Genomic DNA, 21913 nt, shown 5'->3' with positions numbered 1-21913 from the left:
CAGCATATGGAGGTTTCCAGGCTAGAGGTCCAATCGGAGCTGTAGCCACTGGCCTACGCCAGGACCACAGCAACACGGGATCCGAGCTGTGTCTGCAACCTACACCACACAGCTCACGGCAACGCCGGATCCTTAACCCACTGAGCAAGGCCAGGGATCGAACCTGCAACCTCATGGTTCCCAGTCGGATTTGTTAACCACTGCGCCATGACGGGAACTTCAAGTAATGTATTTTTTTTTTAACCTTACATGTTGTCCTTTTAAGATGTACACCCCCCCAACCCCGTGTGTGTGTGTGTGTGTGTGTGTGTGTGTGTGTGTGTGTGTGTGTGTGTGTGTTTATCTCCTGTACCTTTCCTTGGATTAAGTCAGGGGTCCTTGAAGGAATTTCTGCATTGGGTAGAAAGAAGGTTGGATTCCACAACTACTGGGGCCTTGTCTTAAAGTGGTTTTCTTTTCTTTTTTTTTTTTAGAGTTGTACAATCATCATTACAATATGCTGTTAGAACATTTTAATCACCCCCCAAAAGTTCCAGTGTGCCCATTTTACAGTTAACCCCTGCTCCTGCCCCCAGTTGTAAGCAACCACTATTTCTGCTTTTCTGTCATTTCTAGACATTTTATGTAAATGTGATAATATAGTAATGTGCTCTTTTGCATCTGGCTTTTTTCACTTAACATGATTTTGAAGTTCATCGTGATGTGGCACATGTACTGTTAGTTCTTTTAATTGCTGAACAGTACTCTTTCGTATGAATTTGTACTTTGTGTATTCACTAGTTGATGGATATTTGGACTGTTTTTGTCTACTATGAATATTGCTGCTATGCATATTCACATACATCTCTTTATATGGATATATATTTTCATTTGTCTTTGAGTAGGCTTCGGGGGTTAGAATTGCTGGTTTGTATGGTAAGTGTATGTTTAACTTTTAAAGAAACAAGAGTTCCCTGGCGGCTCAAAGGGTTAAGGATCCAGCATTGTTGCTGCTGTGGCACGGGTTTGATCCCTGCCCTGGGAACTCCCAGATGCTGTGTGGCCAAAAAAACCCCCAGAAACTACTAAACTGTTTCCCAGTGTGATTTACTGTTTTACCTTCTCACCAGTAGTATAGAAAGGTTCCAATTTCTTCACATTTTTGCCAGCTTTTTGTATTATCTGTCATTTTGAATTTATCCATACTAATGTAATAGGTGTATAGCAGTATACTATAGTTTTACTTTCCTTAATAACTATTTGGGCATATTTTTAATGTGATCATTAAATATTCATATATTTACTTTGAAGTGTATATTCAAATCTTTCGTTTAATTTTTATTTATTTTTTGTCTTTTGTCTTTTTAGAGCCCCATCTGTGGCATATGGAAGTTCCCAGGCTAGGGGTTGAATTGGAGCTACAGTTGCCAGCCTGTACCACAGCTGGCATTACATTGAGTTTGGGGAAAATTGCCATCTTGTATGGGTGTCTCTGTCTAACCTGAGCCTGTGTGAACTGAGCTATTTGTCCTCCCAAATGGCTAGCTTCTGAGAAATCACTTCTGGTAATAATGCTTCTAGGCTTATGCATCATCTTCTGTACTAAATGGAATGAATCCCCTTCTATCATGGCAGCTTCTGGTCCTCACAGGGTAACAGTCATGAAGTAGGGTACTAGGGGAAAATTGGACAGCCTTGGAACAGATCACAGATTCCCACTGTCCTTACATGAAATTTAGCAGTTTTTCATATTTACATGTTTCTCAGAGGATTTTATGTCTTTGGCTGTGAAAATTACTTGTCAAAAAAAATTTAGGTTTACAGTTGTTTTTAAGGGAGCAGGTTTGCTGATTTCACCAGCTATAACCAGAAATACCTTCTTTCCCATGCTAGAGTCTTACATTATGTAACGTATATGAGAAAATGTGCTGTTTTGAGTTAATTACTATTTGTCCTGCATTGGGAACCAAGGAGCAGTTGCTCCTTTGGGGAGTAAGGATGGAGATAGGGACTGGATCTAATTGTTTCCCCCTTTCTAAGTTGTATGTATAGATTGTTTATAATTTAGGAGTTATATTGAGTCGGGATCACATTAAATTTTATACTGTATTGCTATACTTGGGATACTTGTGGTTTGTGACCATGGTAATTTTGTATTATGTTAGAAGAATTTGAGCTCAGTATTATGTCTTGGGTTTTTAAAAAAAATACTAATTTTTTTTTATTAAAGTGTAGTTTACAATATTGTGCCAATTTTCAGCTGTGCAGTCATTCGTTCATTCCTTTTCTTATATTTTCCTTCATGGTCTATCCCAGGAGATTGGATATAGTTTTTAGGTTTTCGTTTTGTTTTTCCTTTCTTTTACTACATTTAAAAATAATTCTTCCATTGTCAAACCGTATTTTGATTTTCTGTAAAAGAATTTGAGTTTGGTAGTATTTCCTTTTTTCTTGTAATAAATGAACATAGTTCTTTTTCATCGTAACTACATTTTGGTCTTAGTTTATGATTAGTATGTACAGTAAAATGGCCTGGAATTCTACTTTTTTCTGTGATGATGCCTTTGTACTTATTGGTTAATGTCCTCAAATGATATTTAATGGGGCAGGGACTAAATCTCTCTTGCTCATGCCTTTTTCCCAGTGTCTGAAACAAAATAAACAATCAGTGTGATATTGTTCAATATGTTGTAGCATTACCATGTTGTGTTAAGTTGAGGTCCCAAGGGTTTTAAGCCTAGTTTGTGCTTTTGGTGACTGATCTCCACCTCTTTATAGCCTTTGGAGAAGAGAATAAGAAGGTGGACCAGAACATACTGTTTTGGGGGAGAAACACAGACTGAGGAAGATTCTGAGATAAAGGAATGGGGAACATGGCATGGAAGTGAATTGAGCTATTGAGTATTTTTCTGTTTCCTGTAGATTCATGTTTTGTTATCTGGTCTGGTGAGTTTAATCCATCTTAACTTTAATAGATTACTTATAATCTCAACTTCAATATATGAAATTATCAATTTATTTTATTAAAATCTTTGCTTTCTTCCTTTTTCCCTCTTAGGACATTTGCTACAAGATCCTATTGCACCCACCAACTCCACCTGCCAACACTATGTCTGCAAAAGTTGTAAAGGCAAGAAAATGATGATGAAACCTTCATGTAGCTGGTGCAAAGACTATGAGCAGTTTGAGGAAAACAAGCAGTTAAGCATCCTAGTGAACTGCTACAAAAAGCTCTGCGAATATATAACACAGACTACATTGGCACGGGATATAATAGAAGCAGTTGACTGTTCTTCCGATATTTTGGCTTTGCTTAATGATGGATCATTGTTTTGTGAGGAGACGGAAAAACCCTCAGATTCATCCTTTACTTTGTGTTTGACACATTCCCCTTTACCTTCGACCTCAGAACCCACAACTGATCCTCAAGCTAGTTTATCTCCAATATCTGAAAGTACCCTCAGCATTGCTATTGGCAGTTCTGTTATCAATGGTTTGCCTCCTTATAATGGGCTTTCAATAGATAGATTTGGTATAAATATTCCTTCACCTGAACATTCAAATACAATTGATGTATGTAACACTGTTGACATAAAAACTGAGGACCTGTCTGACAGTTTGCCACCAGTCTGTGATACGGTAGCCACTGACTTATGCTCCACAGGCATTGATATCTGTAGTTTCAGTGAAGATATAAAACCTGGTGACTCCCTATTACTGAGTGTTGAGGAAGTACTCCGAAGCTTAGAAACTGTTTCAAATACAGAAGTTTGTTGCCCTAATTTGCAGCCTAACTTGGAAGCCACTGTATCCAATGGACCTTTTCTGCAGCTTTCTTCCCAGTCTCTTAGCCATAATGTTTTTATGTCCACCAGTCCTGCACTTCATGGGTTATCATGTACAGCAGCAACTCCGAAAGTAGCAAAATTGAATAGAAAACGATCCAGATCAGAAAGCGACAGTGAGAAAGTTCAGCCACTTCCAATTTCTACCATTATCCGAGGCCCAACGTTGGGGGCATCTGCTCCTGTGACAGTGAAGCGGGAGAGCAAGATTTCTCTTCAACCTATAGCAACTGTTCCCAATGGAGGCACAACACCCAAAATCAGCAAAACTGTACTTTTATCTACTAAAAGCATGAAAAAGAGTCATGAACATGGATCCAAGAAATCTCACTCTAAAACCAAGCCAGGTATTCTTAAAAAAGACAAAACAGTAAAGGAAAAGATTCCTAGTCATCATTTTATGCCAGGAAGTCCTACCAAGACTGTGTATAAAAAACCCCAGGAAAAGAAAGGGTGTAAATGTGGGCGTGCTACTCAAAATCCAAGTGTTCTTACATGCCGCGGCCAACGCTGCCCTTGCTACTCTAACCGCAAAGCCTGCTTAGATTGTATATGTCGTGGCTGCCAAAACTCCTATATGGCCAATGGGGAGAAGAAGCTGGAGGCATTTGCTGTGCCAGAAAAGGCCTTGGAGCAGACCAGGCTCACGTTGGGCATTAATGTGACTAGCATTGCTGTACGCAACGCTAGTACCAGCACCAGTGTAATTAATGTCACAGGGTCCCCAGTAACGACGTTTTTAGCTGCCAGTACACATGACGATAAAAGTTTGGATGAAGCTATAGACATGAGATTCGACTGTTAAATCAGTGGGTCTTTAAACCTACCCCTGGTAGGGAAATAGCTACAGTTTTACGGCAGCTATGGTTTTGTTGGTTTAACTTGCCGGAGCTCCTGCATATAGATCACTTGTATCAAGTGTTTTCATTGCTAAGTTATATGTGTTAGTGTCGGGGAAATAGTTTGCAGATAATGGAGGAGTAACCCTACAACTATATGTCCTTAGTTCTTACAGAACCTCATAGTTTGAGAACAAATGCTGATGCAACTGATTTATACAAAATGAACTTTGGCAAGGAAAATAACATTAACCTCATTGTTTATGGTCATGCTTTGTGCATAATCAAAGTTTATGATTAAATGTAAGGAAGTGGTATCTAGTCAGTCCATAAAGATTGTGCTCATATTTTGTGGAAGAGTAGCCATTAGTTTGTTCAGGAGACACAGTGCTTCCTTCAGATGCCATTGATGTTTCTCCTGTTGAAAAGCTGATGTGTCCAGCTCAACCTTTATGCTGACATAATACCATTTCTGATCATGAAAATTGGCTACTGGTGTATGTAGCAGTTCTTAAATCAGCAGTATTATGAAAGAAAATTTGCCCCTCATTAGAATGTTGAAGAAATCTTTTAAAAGTGAACTGAAAATTTGTCAGATTGCAGATGTTCAGGTGTTTATGCCACAAAACTCTGAGTTGATCCCCATTTTCAGTTGTCTGACTCATTTCTAGGGAAAAAGAACTCTTAAATCCTTTCTTCACTTTGAGCAATGTTCTAATTAGATAAATGAAGTGGAGAAGAGCAGTTAAATTCTGAAGGTAATTGAATTTGTACTATAGTATGTGACAGAATTTTAAAAAAATTATTAAAATATTTTATTTAGAAATTGGGATTTATTTAATTTTGAAATAATGCTCCAGAACTTAACCAGATTTATGCATTATACCTATTGCCACTGACCACTTCAAAATGATTTTTTTGTTTCCTCTAATAGTTTGCCACAGACTTTATTTTGAATATGCTTTTTTTTTTTTCTTTCTTTTTTCTTTTTTAGGGTGCTATTAGTTGTGGAGGCTTCTTCAGAGGCTTAGTAAAAATGCCTTTTTATGAAGCCTGTGCATTTAGGTAGGTTTGAAGCTAGGAGGATTTTCTTTAGAATACTCTTTTGCATGTAAAGCACAAACTATGTTTCAGTTTAAATGCACTTCTCTGTAATTTTTATGGGGAAGACAAGTGAGTCACAAACATTCTGTTGAAGGGAAATCTAGTCAGTTGTTTGCAAGAGCACAGCCCAAATAAAACAAGGACTGACTAGTTTGTAAAGAAATGACCTTATGATTTAAAAGAAGAATTGCTGCTTTGACAGTGCTTATTTTAAGAAAAATACTGCTGGAAAATTTTCAGTTTCTACTACGTTCACCATCTCTCCTGAGATAGGACATATGTTGAAGTTATGTTTTGATTTGGCACACAGCATGTTCAATGATGGTTACTCACCTAGTACAAGATATGGAGAAGAAATCTTTGGACACAGAGCAGATGACACCTCCTTCTGTTTTGTAGTGTATCCTGGTGTCATTTTCTGTGAATGTGGTCAGGTAGAGTTGTTTTTTGTTGTTGTTGTTGGGCTTTTTTTTTTTTTTTTTTTTTTTCCTTTGTCTCTTTTGGTGGGGTGGGGGTGGGCTAAAGCCATAGGAAGAAAAATGTGATGTATGTGTCCAGTATGTACTATTTTGTTTTTGTTTTGCAAGAAGAGTTGAACTATTTTTGATAACAAGAGTAAATGGTGGAAAATGCTTCTTAGTTGTCTTGTCTTTATTTGCTTTCTAAGTTTTGGAATTTTATTTAATTCCTCTAAGTGTTAGCAGTGTCTTATGAAACATGTATTTGCCTAAAATTTGTAACAGTTTTGTGTTGGACCCAGATGCCCTGCTATATATAAACTTGTAAATCTGTTCTTTAATCACTAATGATCACTGCAAAAATGACTAGAAATGAGATTGTACACATGGATGATCAGGATATATTTTGCAAATGTCCCAAACTTTCCTAATATTATGATCTTAAAATTCCTAGAGTACTTTATTGCTTCCCAAGTTTGATAATCTTAGTTTTGTGTTTTTTGATGCATGGGAGGTTGGCAATATAGACAGAAGTGGAAATCATTAGTATGTGAGGGCCTTGATTGTTATGTAATATTGCCAATGATGAATTCAGGTTGTTTTTAGCACAAGTTTCTCTTTTTTATGCTGGTATTCTCACTGCCACACTTTTGGAAACCTGTATTACACCTTAAATCTATCAATAAATGTTAGTTTTCTAATTCTATGTTGTAGAATACTGAGGAGTTTGGGATAGCATGCTCTGAATGGCCGATGTTACATACATTTGGGTAAGAATAATTAATTACACTGCCTTGATTTTTACATTGTTTTTCTTTATACCATGAGTTATTTTAGGAATGCTGACCAGTGGCTCACAAAGGATGATTAAAAAATAATTACTGAAGTAACTGGATTTACTTCACAGGATTTGAAATCATCAGAACAATAACAGCATTTAACATGACACATCCTGTTCTTTTGAGTTCTTATAATTAATATAAATGACCCATTGATCTTTCACCTTAGATGACAGAAGTTTTAGAACAGTTTATCTTTTTGATTAGTTTTCCATAGGTCTTTGTGTCTTAAGTAGGGTATATAATACAATCCTAGGATAAAGAATTTCTTAAAACAACTATATGGCGAACTTGCGGAAGAAAAGTAAAAGTTTTACAACAGATAAAAAAAATTTTCCTTTCTCATATCATGGGCAACAAATATAAAATGCTTTGAGTTCAAATTATAGTATCAGAATTCTAATGTGTAGATGGTATTTTTTTCTTCCTTCTTTAAAAAAAACTTTTAGGTGTCCAAATAATCATTACACATTCTTTTAAAAGAATATATTATATACAAGGTTAAAGTCTCCTTTGATCCCTGGGAGCCTCTCATTTCCAAACCCTAATTCCCAAATTCCTATCCCCAGAGGAAGTCACTTCTCAATATGAGGTGATATTTTTCTAGATCTTTGTTTATAAAGCTTTCCCAGGGTTCAAAGAGACTGTCTTGAAAATCAAGCTTGTTTACAACACTGCTCTTTCAAACATAAAAGTGGATTGCAAGTGTGATTAAAACCAAAGTGTGTAGTGATTATCTTAGTGAACTTGATTCATATTTGACACTTGTCTTTATTTAGTTCTGCAAAAAGGGAAAAACGAAAAAAGTTAAATCATGCAGGCTTCTCCACCCAAACACACCATAACATTTCCAAAAGTTGAGCAAATGACTTAGTTCATTTGATCAATCTAGAATTTTATAAACACTTTGAACAGTACACAATGACTTAGATAAGATGCAGGGAAAATACACAATTTTATTAATTACCTTGGCAATTAAACTGTTTTGCCATGAAAGTCATTTTTCATTGACTAGCATTAAGATGATAACCTTCAATGTTTATCAAGAAGCCTGGGATATTATAACTTGAAATTTCCATTTGGGCCATAATGATTATATCCCACTTGATCTTTACCAGAAAGTCAAATATGTACTATCTCAGTTCCTCAGAATTCACATCTCTTAACATTCAGTTCTAAGAAGGGGTACAGTGAAACATGTTATGTCTGAAAATGTGATAATTTGGGTAACCTAAATTGAAAGCCCTATCTTAAATGGAATGGTATTGGTAGCTGTACTTTTATAATTACAGACTTTTGAAACCAAATAGTGACAAAAGTGAAAGCAAGGACTTAACTCAGTAAGGAGAAACAAGGTGAAGTACAGCTATGTAGTAAAAAAAAAAAAAAAACAACCGGATATATATTGGAAAACAATTTTGTTGAGTCTTAGATATAGTTAATTTTTCTACACTGACTCTTTTATTAGAAGTAGTTTAGATCATACGGCTAATAAAACTTTTAAATCATATCTGGCTTCTAAAAAAATTACCTTTTTAGTATTTTTATCTGAAAATTTAAAATTGCTTTTGTTCCCTGGTAAAAGTTGGATGAGATAGTCAATTTAATGTACCACATAAATACTTTTAATAATTTACCAATGTGTTTAGGTTATTGTATGTACTTTCCTAAAAATTTAGTCACTTCTACGCTATTTCTTTGTGAATTGTTAGAAACTTAGGTTTTAGTACTTATTGCTTTCTGTAACGGTTAAGTGGAAGATCAGTTCTGATCATGAAGGTAAAATAAACTGGGAGGATACTGACAGGAATTGCTAAATCTGTTAATACCTCTATTAGTTGATGGTGCATTTCCTAAATTCTCCTTCTCTCCACTTTTTTGCTTTAGCCCAAGGTTTATTTCAAAGTTTGGCCTTCACACCAGCAAAGGGAACCAGTGTGGGGTGGAAGGGGAGCTATTCTGACATTCAGGGCTTTGTGGTTGAGACAAAAAAAATTCATAGGAAAACTTGATAACTTTGACAGAGATGGATATTAAAAGGCTTTCTGGGGGTTTCTTTTACATGTATCATCAGAAATTTCCATCTGTTACAATACTTCAATTTTATCTTCAAAGATATTGAGGGATTTGGCTGCATTGTGGCTTGCTGAAAAATGTAGTATTCTGTAGTGACCACATCTGCCACTATAGTAAACATGAAATTGAAATCGCTTTTCTTTTTATAGGTGGCATCATCTATCTTTGTAATAAATCCTGATAGTGGATGCAGTATTTGGAATAGTTTCTTTTCAACATGAAGTAAGAAATAATGTTTGGATTGAGGTGTTTACTATTGGCCTGTGGTGAAAGGAATATGTCTAATAAGAATTTTCATATATAAGTAAGTCTTCAAGTAGGCCTTCTGATAGGCAGTATAGATGGGACATAAACTAATTTGGAGATTAATAAGTCATTCAATAATTCTCTACAAATGTTAGATGAGTTAAAGGGAAACATTTTCCAAGTATGAGTCAGATTCCCTACTTATCTTCAATTAAATTTTTCTTCAGATTTTATACAAGATCCACTGCATGGAGAGGGATTATTTAGGGCTTGCTAGCAAGGCTGGAAAGCCCAGTGGTTACAATACCTGAGGATGTAAAGTGACTAGCAGTTTTGGCAGGTCATTGTGAAATTACCAAGAAAGTTCAAGATCTTTGAACTCCAGTACGCATATAATTTAAAATCTCTGAGATGTTTTGGCAGTGCTTTTATTACCAGGGCTAATTCAGTTCTGGAGGCCCCGACTGCCTTTTCAAGTTCAAGAATTTTTTGACTCAAGTGACAGTTTTCTTCTGAGCTCCATAGGAGCCCTGATGGGCCTCACGGAAGCTGGACAACAGAGGCAACTCCTGCTTTTGTGCAGAGAACTGTGGCTTGGCACTTTCCCCAATAGATCCTTGGTACATTCAGGGGTGAAGAGTGCTGATTCACAGACTTTGGAAGGTGATGTATATATCTGCTTCTGAGGAAAAGCTCTGTAAGAGATTTGAGGCAAGTTGTAGGAGTCCCAGATTGGGTATGTGTATCCAGAGCTATTGCTCAAAAACATTTAAAAGTTCCTAGTGCAGATACACACTTGTAGAAATCAAAGCCATTAAAAAGCAATATGCAAACTAGGGCATTTCTTCACAAAAAAACATTAAATTACTTGTCTCCCTTTCATGTGGACATGGCAGCTATTCTTCATCTACTGACTGAAGCTTTCCACATTTCTCTGAAAGGCTTGATGTTACGATTTTATTGCCTTTGTTTCCAGTTTCAGAGGGAGAGGCAGGGTCCTCTGTTTCATAATCTTCAAAGGAGCTGAAAGCACAAGGTGAAAGTGAGTTACTGATTTCTTAAATTTTTAATGTTTGGGTAGAAGTCAGTATGGTAAATGTAGCGATTGAAGACCACCCTGCAAAAGTACCCTGAGCTGCTAAATGGCAGCTATAAACAACTGAGCCACCCTGGAAGAGACAGTGCTGTAGAACAGATAACACATTCTTCCTGTTCCTTCAAGTACAAGTTCATGTTAGGATATGGTGAAAATGTGCTGTAACAAGCTTTTTCTAGGGGCTTTGGTGGGATGAGAGCTTTATGGATGATGCTTTCTGTTAGGGGGTTATGAGGTCTGGTATGAGGGTCCATGAATGCTTTCATCGAAATGGCTTCCATGCAGAGAGTCTGCCTCTTTAGGGATATTTTATCTCATGGGAATGATGGCTGCTTCATCTGTACAGAAATTTCTGGATATAGAATCCTTTTATCAAAAAGGTACTGAGTTCCTTTGTGGTGCAGCAGGTTAAGGATCCATTGTTGTCACTGCTGTGGCTCTGGTTGCTGCTGTTGTGTGGATTCTAATCCTGGCCCAGAAACTTTGCATACAGTACCCCTCCCCCCCAAGACTGGCTAGTGACGAAAAATATACTGAGACAGATACCCAGTAGGTGGCACCTATTCATAGAGGGTAGATAATGTTAAATTTTTATTAAAAAGCCTATCTGATGTTTGAAAAACTTGGTCCTGAGTACTAGTTTACGATCCAATCAGAAATTATTTACAACTGTTATTTTGCAAAAATATCCCATATTTCTGTTCCACTCTCTCTTTTGAGGCCTCAGTGTAACTGGTATATGTTGGATAAGGAAGCGATAAGAGTAATTTTGTTTTAATGGAAGCAAAGCAGGGTTGATGGCAGAACCTCCATTTCTGAGGGAAAAAACTCTCAAAAGTTAACTCTGGAAATGCATTATCAGACACTGTAGCTGCCTATTTCCTGTCAGAATGGAAGACATCTTCCTCTTGGTGACCTAACATAGCTGTTTGTGAGCTCTCAATGCAGATTTGGAAAGCGTTAAGTCTGTACTGAGACTCATTCGGTAAATATTTGAGCTCCTGTTGCTAAGCATGAGCCAAATGCTAGGAATAGAGTGGTGAAAAAGACTGGACCAGCCCCTTCCTCACGGAGCTTGTAGCCTAATGGAGGCCATCTGGAACAGCGGTTACGTGGTTTAGCCTTAGAGCGTGGACTTTGGAGTCTCTAATCTCAGTTTGGTCACTTAATATAACTTTGGGCATGTAACTTAACCCCTCTGCACTGGTTTCCTCAATGAATAGCAGTTTCTACCCCTTACAAAGGTTGAATGGAGATTAGATGGGAGGGCCTATAAAGTCCTGGAAAATGTTACTATTCTCATGATGGAGGAGTGCTGGGGCTTTCTGATGCAGGATAGTGACACCTAATCCTATACTGTAGGGCAGGGTCACAGTTTTTCTATGTAATTTGTGAAATTTTTTTTTTTTTTTTTTTTACAAAAGAATGTATTTTTTCCCATTGTAGCCTCATACAGAGATGGGATTTCTAGCAATGGATTTGATACAGTCTGATACCTAAAAATATTCCAATGTCCTGTGGGTTGGATGTAGTGGATTTTCACCTGCGTTTCTTTTGTGGTTTCAAGGCACCAAGAATAGTAACATACACAGAGACTTTGGAGGAATCTTAACGGATTGAGGGAGCTCATTCAGAACCTCTTGTCAGTGTCCTGGTGACTTCCTCTTAAACTAAATAAGTAGTTACCTGAGGGTGATTCCCCCACTCCAGGGGACATCTGGCAGTGCCTGGAGACATATTTGACTGTCATAACTGAGTAGACCTATTGGCATCTAGTGGATAGAGTTCAGGGATATTGCCATACATCCTACAATGTGCCAGGCGATGACTCAACAAAAGAATTTACCCAACTTAAAATGTTGATGCTGTTGTTGAGAAACCCTGCTCTAACTCTTGCCCTTTCAGTGTCAGTGTCAGGGTTCTGAACTAAGGTCTTCTCATTCTTCACTTCTCTGAACAATGGGCCTTTCTCATGGCTTTATCCACCACTTGTTCATCTATGGTTTCTAAATATACATGTCCAGCCTTAGCCTCTTTTGAAGCTGGAGATTGCCATGTATTCAGCTGTCTACTGTGTGGCTCTTCCACTACGGCAGCATATGAACCTGGACTCATCCTTTCCACATCCCTGGTTCTTATTTCAGTGAATAGCACCATAAGCTGCTCACTGAAAGCTATAAACCTAGTTATTCCAAGTTTTTCCCTCTCCCCTTCCCTCTTCAAATCTAGCCAGTTTCTTTTACCACTTTCAATACCACATGGATACAGTCCTACCTGTTCATCTTCCTTGCTGCTAATTTATTTCAGGATGCTATATACTTTCTTACATGGATTACTGCAATAGTTTTCTAACAGTTGGTCTTCCTGCTTTTGCTATACTCTTTGAAACTGCCATACCAGACTGTTTACAGTGTCAGAACAGGTTATGTTCTTGGGACCTAATGCCACAGTACTTATTTTTTAGTTGTCTGAAGTGCCTTGCTCTGGTTAACTTGTGCTCATCTTTTCATCTAAGATGTCACTTAAAAGGTTCTTGATTTCGAGTGACTGAGCTCCCACCATCTCTTATTTAGAGGTTTGTAATGGCTTCCTTATTTGTCTCCCTGCCTTTGTTCTTGCACCTCTACCAGTCTAGCAGAGTAATTTTCAAAAAAGGTAAGTCAGGTTACATCACTACCTTGTTTAACTCTCCTCAGTAGCTCCTCCAGGCCCTACATGATCTGGCCCCTGCTAGTCTTTGCAGCCACACTTCCCTCTGTTGCTCACTGTACTCCAGCTACACTGACTTTTAAAAATGTCTTTAACACAGTTTCCTGCCTCAGAGCCACTGCACCTATTTTTCCCTCTGCCGAGAACATTTCTGCTCCCTACTTTTTGCCTATTTCCTTCTCAACTTTTAGGTTTCTATCACCTCAAAGTCTTCCCTCAGCACCCTAAGTTGCAAGCCTCTCAATTTTACCTTGTTTACTTCTTTCATAATTATAAAATTAAATATCTGTCCTCCCCACTTGACTGTAAAGTGTCTATTTTGTAACTCAACTAATTTCCTTGGGCTATTATTCTATAGCCTGGCACTAGGTACTTAAAATGTATTGTTGAATGAAAAATGATGTCCTAATGCTCTTGTAAAATGATGTGTTGAGTTGCTGGGAAAGGCTGAAGTCAGTAAAACAGTGAGGGTGCAGAAGTCATTTTGAAGTCACCAAAGTCAGAACTGTAAGAGCCTTAGGAATTCCTGAGGGAGCATGTTTACTGATTGCTTCTAACTGACAACTTTCAGGTTTACTTGTAGGTCACTGGGATTCCTCTGGGCTCAAATGAAGATTATTTTATGAGGTAATCCCTATTAATTTAATTGGCCATTTTTAAAAGAGTAGACGATGGTCAGAGGATTAAAGCAGAACTCATACAGTTCACAAACAGTTCACTATATATAGAAAGCCTAGGTATCAAATTGAGAACAAATTCTTTAACTTAGTAGTAACATGGTCTTTTTAGGATAAGGGAAAATAATAGCTCCTGTATTTTTGCTAGCAATATGGTAGCCTTTAGAAACTTGTTTTCCTATGTATGTTTCCTCTTTTATATGAGCAGTTTCTGGGCAAAATATTAAGGCTACTTCTGCAGATTCTGGGATGGAAGTAGTAATAGCTGGAATGAGCAGAAATAATGACTGGTACATATGTGGCCTGACAAAGGATTTGTATGCAGTTTCAGGCTATTGTTTGGGAGTTGTGGTTTGATTTCTGATTTTGAGATTCTGACTATTTATAGGGGCAAAGGGATAGAATTATTTGATTCAGGGCTTGTCTGAGGAAATCTAAGATATATATTGTTGGCTATAAGCATAGAATAATGTGTTAAATAGTTCTTTAATTTGGAGTCATATAGTGCTTTAAAAATAGGAGTGGATGAGTTTTACCTTTATACTTTTTTAAGTTAGAATAGGTATGTTAAGCCATTTATATAAAATGGATTAAGTGAAATACTTTGGAGTATTTGGCTATTTGGTTCAAAGAATTTCCTTGTTGACCCATTCAATAACTAGAAAATCTTTTGCTTTGACTTTTGTTAAAATTTCCTGATGTTCACCACCTACTTTCCTGCCTCAGAAAGTTGATCCTACTTCATTTTTGATGGCTGAGTATCTCTTGGAGTTCCAAGGTCATGAGCCATCAGTTGTTAATTCTTTTTTTTCTTTTTTGGATATAGATAGTATAAAAATTTTAGATTAAATATATTGTAGTTGTGAATTTGAAGGGAGAGACAGGGCTTGATTCAGTTTTATTACCAACCACCACAGTGCCTGGCCTAAAGCAGGTACCAGTGAATACTGAAATAAATTAAAACTGGGCTTTGATTTGTTGAGTGCAGAAAAAAGTTAAAACATACTGACTTCAGGTTCATATAAAGGCTCTCTGTTTACTGAGCATTATTAAAATAATGACTCAAAACTATTTCACTTGTAAGATTATAATTTATGCCCCAATATATATTCAAATGTGCCCCACCCCCATTATTCCTGCTCTTCTGCTAAATTCTCCCAGTTCACCGAGGACAGTCAGGCTTCACACAACTCCTTATTCCAGACTTGATTCTCACTAGCTACCATTCTCGAAGATTGCTCTAGTGGGTTTTTGGCTGACCTTTTTTGCCTACAGTGTCTTATTTTCCACTGCTGACTGAAGTAAATGTAGATCTCATAGAATGAGTAATTCAATATATGTTTATATTTAATAAGGGAAAAGCCAGATTTAAAAACATTCAGTAGAAAACAGTTCTTCTAAATTATCTAAATGTCCAATGATAGGGAAAATTGATGTGTTATTGCTTGAGAGAATATGCCGAAACATTAAAAGTCATGTTTTTGAACACACTAGTAACATTAAGTGTCTAAAAAATATATCAAAGTCTAAATGATAGTTATCTCTGGATGACTGAACCAAGGATGATTTTAATCTCGTTATGTTTTCCAATTTTTTTTTTTTTTCTGCAGCAGGCCTTTCCCTACTAATCAGATAAAAAAGACTCAATAAAAAAGAAAACTGTGTTTAGGTTAATCAAATGTAAAACTGTTGGTAAAATACCAGAAGATTCTGAAAAAAAGTAGTTTTAGGATAACATAAAAAGACTTAACAAAAAATCCGAAGTAGTCAAGTATTTGTTATATTGGCAGAAAAGCTTGTTTCTGGTTACTGCAGGTTGCAGTTTCTTAAGACAGCAACATGGAGGACCTTTTACTCAGCTTTTCACGATATCTGTGGAGTTTTAAACTTTTGCAGAAATCTTAAGAATGTTGATTATAAATACATTTGATGTCATAACCTGTTATCTTCATATAGGTGGCACATTTTCCTTGAAGAGGTTTATGTAACTGGTGCCTTGTCTTTCTAGTTTCCCCTATCACCACTCATTTTACTTTGGCTGAATTTATACAAATGCTGTCATGTGCTGTGATCATGTTGTGTACTAGGTGGTTATAAATTCACAATGTTTGCAGCCTCATGTCTGTGGAAGCCTTTGTCTCCCTTTCACCTCACTGAAATATGGAGTCATTACTAGGTTACTTAGTATTATTTTTATTTTTTGGCTACATCCATGGCATGTGGAAGTTTCTGGACCAGGGATCAGACTTATGCCATAGCAGTGACAATGGCGGATCCTGAACCACTAGGCCATCAGGGAACTCCTATTTTTTAATTTCAAGGTTTTTAATTAATTTATTTATTTAGGGCTGCACCCACGGCATATGGAAGTTCCCAGGCTAGGGGTAGAATCAGAGCTGCAGTTGCCGGCCTACACCACAGCCACAGCAATGCAGGATCCGTGCCACATTTGTGACCCACCACAGCTCATGGCAAGCCGGATTCTTTAATTCACTGAGTGAGGCCAGGGATCAATTCTGCGTCCTCATGGATACTAGTTGGATTGATTACTGCTGAGCCACAATGGGAACTCCCTGGGTTATTTATTGAAGGCATTCCCTAAGTACTAGCCTTAAATTAGGAGGTACAGGCCCCAGAGGTGACCAATGATGTTAGATGGTAAAGTAGATGGAGAGTTTGAAGTTGTTTTTGGAGAGTCAGGTTGTCTGGGTTCCTGCAGTTATCCTGGTAGTGAGGTGGCTGCTAGATTACTGCTGCCTTCTGTGCCCCTCAGTAAACATTTTCTGAGGAGCTCCTACATCCTTAATGGTCTGCCAGGTTCTGGTACTACAAGATGACTAAAACAAGACGTTTTGCCCTAGAGGAGCCCATGTTCCAGTGAAAACACATATAGGTTCATTTTCCCCAGCATGTATATGCCAGACACTGTTAGATACATTATATACATTATTTCTAGTTCTTAGTACAGTCCTGTCATTCATGCAACAGATATTTACTGTGTGCCATGTTCTGTGCCCTGGGAATGAAGGGAACAAAAATAGGCAGTGGAATACTAATGTTATACCTGGCTAAATTCTAGTTCTGAGAGGTTATGTAATGTGGCTAAATAGCAAAGTGGTTGTAATAACAGCCACTGTTTATTGATTACATAGGTACTATACCTAAAGGCATAAAATGGTATTACATAACGTTGTCTTATTTAATCCTTAAACAGCTCCGTGTGGCAGCAGGTGGTATCTCATTGTATAGGGGATGCTGAGGTTTGGATGCCTACTAAGTGGTAGAGCAAGGATTTGAACTTAATTTGTCTAACTCCAAATTCTGTTTTAACCATGATGTTATATTGTATCCCTTCCTCTTCAGAGAGTATTACTCGTAGTACTATTTGTCAGGTCTCAACCATGTACCAAGTGTTTACATACACTATCTTAGATTCTCACAACTACTTTGGAAGGTAGTTGCTGGTATCTTTTGAAACTGAGCCCTAGGAGTCAGATAACCTGCCCAGCTGGTAAGTGGTAGGTAGAACCAGACCTGTCTGGCTCCAAAGCTTCTGCTCTTTCCATTTTATTGCTATCCCTCCTCCCTAATATTTGATTCTGGTAACTTCAAATATTTGACAAACTCACCCTGACCTATTTGCAGTTTCTCTTGAAATGAAGCCCTGGGTGACAGCCATGGAATTCTAGGTCTGGCGTTGCTTTTGAACCATGTCAGTCAGCTATTAACAATTGTAAATAGGCCTTTCTTTTCCTTTGTTGACATCCTAGTGCTCACTCTACAGGTCCTGGCTGTTGTAAGGCTTCTCCTCCCCTTGGGATCTCATGACCCACATGTGCTCTCTTGTAGGCCTTATCTTCCACAACATGAGAGGATAGGTGTCCAGCAGAAGCCTCTCATATGCACTGGTTGAATTTCACTACAGCTGGTCCCAGCATCTCCTCTCATGACCCCTCACCTGTGCTCTGTCTGCATCCTTTTGCCTCCCCTCTCTCCCCTCCACAGACACTGGCACCTTCTTTGAGCACTATCACAACCAGAAAAACACTTTTGCTTGAGCCAATTATTTATTCTCTTTAGCTGCCATCGTTTTCTTTTCTTTTTAGACTAACTTCTAAGTGTTAAGACCTGCTATCTCTATTTTCTTCTTCCTCTAAAGCAGGTTACATAACAACATGTAGTATATTCCATTTTTGTAAAACAAATTACTTATCTGTTTGCAAAGAAATGTCTAGAAGGATATACTCCTTCATGGTTAAGTCAAGGTGTCTCTGGGTGGTGGATTTTAGGTAAAGATTTTTTAAAAATTATAGTTAATTTATAATGTTCTGCCAATTTCTGTTGCATAGGAAAGTGACCCAGTCATACATATATATACATTCTTTTTCTCATTCTATCATGTTCTATCACAAGTGATAGGTAAAAATTTTTATCTCCATTTTTTAACTCTTATGCAGTGAATACATATTACCTATATAAACAAAGGAGAAAAATAACTTTTTCCTGTTTATGAAAGCAATATATGCTCATTATACACACCTTATAAATTACAGAGCTGTATAAAAAACCAAATTATTTGCAATCTCACAGCCCAGAGTTAACCACTGTTGATTTTTGGAGCCTAATTTAGCTTGTATATACAGATACCATGTTTTTAATGAGATTATATCATAGTTTTGTAACCTTGATTTCTCCATGTTTTTGTGCAAGCACAGAATTTAAATGTCTGCATGACACAAAGATATTATGACTTATTTAACTTCTATTATTATACATTTGCGTTGCTTTGACTTTTTTTATTTTAGAATTACTTATGACCAATGCCAACTGTTTGGATAGAACAGTTCTATTTAAATTGTTGATTATTTACAATAGGTACCCAGAATTAGAATTGGGAGTCAAATGGCATAAGTTCAGGCTTTAGCAACAGGAGCTCCACACCCATCTTACTTACAGTGACCCTAGAGTGAGGTGTTACTACAATGTGATTCTTCTATGAGAAAGCAAATAAGATACTTTAATTTTCCTTTCCAGGGCAGGGGTCCTTGTGTTCAAAAATGCTTAGTATATAGTAGGAATGCGAACATTAATTGAATTAATATATCTTTTTAAAAATTGCTGCCAATTTAATAAGCTAAAAATTTGGGGGCTCTTGCTTTTTTTTTTTTTTTTTTTTTGTCTTTTTGCTATTTCTTGGGCCGCTCCTGCGGCATATGGAGGTTCCCAGGCTAGGGGTTGAATCGGAGCTGTAGCCACTGGCCTACGCCAGGGCCACAGCAACGTGGGATCCGAGCCGCGTCTGCAGCCTACACCACAGCTCACGGCAACGCCGGATCGTCAACCCACTGAGCAAGGGCAGGGACCGAACCCGCAACTTCATGGTTCCTAGTCGGATTCGTTAACCACTGCGCCACGACAGGAACTCCGGCTCTTGCTTTTTAATGAGTTTTATTTAATTTACATAGCATAGAATTCACTGATTTTAAGTGTTTTATGCATTTTAAATTTTTATAATTTTGCAACCATCACCATAATCCAATTTTAGAATGCTTTCATCTCCATCTGCCCCTCCTCTCCCTGTGTTTGCTTGCATTCGCTTTCTACTCTCAGTCCTGGAACTAGGCAACCACGGATCTACTTTCTGGCTCTATAATTTTGCCTTTCCTAGAAATGTCATATAAATGGAATCATATAATATGTAGTATTTAGTGTCTGGCTTCTTTCATGTAGAATGTTATTTTTGAGATTTATCCATGTTGCATGTAGTAGTAGTTCTTTTATTTATTGAGGTACAATTGGTATAGAATAAATTGCCTATATTTCAAGGGTACAATGAGTTTTGACTTTTGTATATACTTGTAAAAGCATCACATCAATCAATGAAAATATCCATTTCCTCCCAACCATGAAAGTTTCCTCATAACCCTTTATAATCACTTTTGCCTTCCCCAGGTAACCACTGATTTGCTTCCTGTAATAGATTAGAAAGTATTTTCCAGAATTTCATATAAATGGAATCAGATTGGCATATACTCTTTTTGTCTATCTTCTTTCACTTTGCTTGAGATTCACCCATGTTGTATTTGTTGGTAGTTCATCCCTTTTTAAAAACTGCTCTGGAGCATTCCATTACATGGATATACTATATTTTGTTATCAGCTCACCAGTTTAGTGGTTATTTAGATTATTTCCAGTTTTGGGCTACTCTGAATAATGCTGCTATAAACATTCATGTACAAGTTGGGATGGAGGGGACATTTCTCTTGGGTAGATTCCTAGGAGTGAAACTGGTGATTCATATTAGTGTATCTGAACTTTTTAAAAAATTGCCAAACATTTCTAAGGAGCTTACATAATTTTACATCCATGTCAATCCAATGTATGAAGGTTCCAGCTTCTTCACATCATTGCCAACTGGTGATTTTAGATGTTCTAGTGGCTGTGGTTTTAATTTATACTTTTCTAATGTAAGGTCTAGAGCATCTTTTCACATACCTATTTGTTCTTTGTACCTCTTTAGTTAAATGTTGATTTACTTTTTGTTGTTGTTGTTGTTGTTGTTTGTTTTTTAGGGATGAACATGTGGCATATGGAAGTTTCCAGGCTAGGGCTCAAATCAGAGCTGCAGCTGCCAGCCTACGCCACAGCCACAGCAAGGCAGGATCCAAGCTGCATCTGCAATCTACACCACAGCTCACAGCAATACTGGATCCTTAACCCACTAAGTGAGGCCAGGGATCGAACCCACATCCTCATGGTTGCTAGTTGGGTTCATTAACTGCTGAGCCATGATGGAAACTCCTATTCACATCTTTTGTCCATTTAAAAAACTAGATTATGTTTTTGTTATTGAGCTGTAAATGTTCTTTATATATTCTGGTTAGGGTCCTTTATCAGGATTTTTTGGATATATTTTCTTCCAGTGTTTCTTTTTCATTTTCTTAATGGTGTCTTTAAAGAATAGTAGTTTTTAATTTTGAAGGAAGTCCAATTTATCAATATTTTTATTGCTCTTGCCTAATCCATTGTCACTCATACAGAGTTTCTCCTATGTTTTATTCTGGAAGCTTTAGGGTTTCAGCTCTTACATTTAGGTCTCTTCCATTTCAGATAATTATTTTTGCATATAGTGTGAGATATGGATTGAAGTTCTTTTTTATGCATATGAACATCCAGTTATTTCAGCATCATTAAATTAATTGGCACTATATATGAGTGTCTATTTCTAGAGTGTTTCATTGATTGTGTATACTTAATTTAACAGTGTCTTGATTGTTTGCTTTATAGTAAGTTTTGAAATCAGGTGGTCTAGGTCCTTCAACTTTTTTTTTTTTTTTTTTCAAAGTGTTTGTCTATTCTAGGCACTTGCATTTCTGTATACATTTTAGGATCAGTTTGCCAATTTTCTTACAAAAGCCTGCAGGAATTTTGATAGGGAGTGGGTTAAATCTAGATCAATTTGAGGAGAACGGACACTTTAACGATGCTAGGCTTTCTAATTCTATTTATTTGGGTCTTCTTTAATTTTCTCTCAGAACTATTTTGCAGTTTTCATTCTGCATGTATTATAGTTCTTTTGTTATATTTATTCCCAAGTGCTTTTTCTTTTTGATGCTATTGTGAATAGAATTATTTTTATTTGAATTTCACTATTTGATTATTCACTGCTAGTACATGGAAATACAGCTGACTTTTCTATATTGAGCTTGTATTCTGAGACTTGGTAACTCATTTATTAGTTCTGGTAGCTTTTATGCAGATTTCTTAGTATTTTCTACTTAAAGGACATATAATCTAGGAATAGACTTTTAATGTCTTTTTCTTGTCTTAATGCACAGTATAAAACCCCTCCGTCACAATGTTGAGTAGAAATGGTGAGGAACAGAAACATCCTTGCCTTGTTGCTGATCTTAGTGGAAAGGCATTCAGTTTTTTTTTTTTTTTTTGTCTTTTTTGTTGTTGTTGTTATTGTTGTTGCTATTTCTTGGGCCGCTCCCTTGGCATTATTGTTGTTGTTGTTGCTATTTCTTGGGCCGCTCCCGCGG

At 37.1% G+C, this 21913-nt stretch overlaps 2 protein-coding genes across 6 annotated transcripts in view; one reads left to right on the top strand and one right to left on the bottom strand.

The window, feature by feature from the left end:
- The window catches only part of MSL2 (male-specific lethal 2 homolog (Drosophila)), a 33588-nt gene extending 26657 nt beyond the window's left edge, over window positions 1-6931 (top strand). The window contains exons 2-3 of one of the 2 annotated variants that reach the window (XM_021069488.1): window positions 2758-2925; window positions 3038-6401. In XM_021069488.1, coding sequence (XP_020925147.1) covers window positions 3118-4629 — 1512 coding nt within the window. In that variant the 5' untranslated portion in view covers window positions 2758-2925; window positions 3038-3117 and the 3' untranslated portion in view covers window positions 4630-6401. Of the gene's footprint in view, window positions 1-2757; window positions 2926-3037 lie in introns of both variants that reach the window. The other variant, XM_001927762.7, reaches the window with a different exon arrangement.
- Window positions 6233-21913, bottom strand: part of PPP2R3A (protein phosphatase 2 regulatory subunit B''alpha) — a 203204-nt gene continuing 187523 nt past the window's right edge. For 3 of the 4 annotated variants that reach the window (XM_021069482.1, XM_021069483.1, XM_021069484.1), the window contains one exon: window positions 7104-10409. In XM_021069482.1, coding sequence (XP_020925141.1) covers window positions 10283-10409 — 127 coding nt within the window. In that variant the 3' untranslated portion in view covers window positions 7104-10282. Of the gene's footprint in view, window positions 10410-21913 lie in introns of all 4 variants that reach the window. The other variant, XM_021069486.1, reaches the window with a different exon arrangement.

Source organism: Sus scrofa, chromosome 13, assembly GCF_000003025.6.
Source record: "Sus scrofa isolate TJ Tabasco breed Duroc chromosome 13, Sscrofa11.1, whole genome shotgun sequence".
Classification (NCBI taxonomy): domain Eukaryota; kingdom Metazoa; phylum Chordata; class Mammalia; order Artiodactyla; family Suidae; genus Sus; species Sus scrofa.
This window is presented reverse-complemented; position numbering and strand designations above follow the sequence as displayed.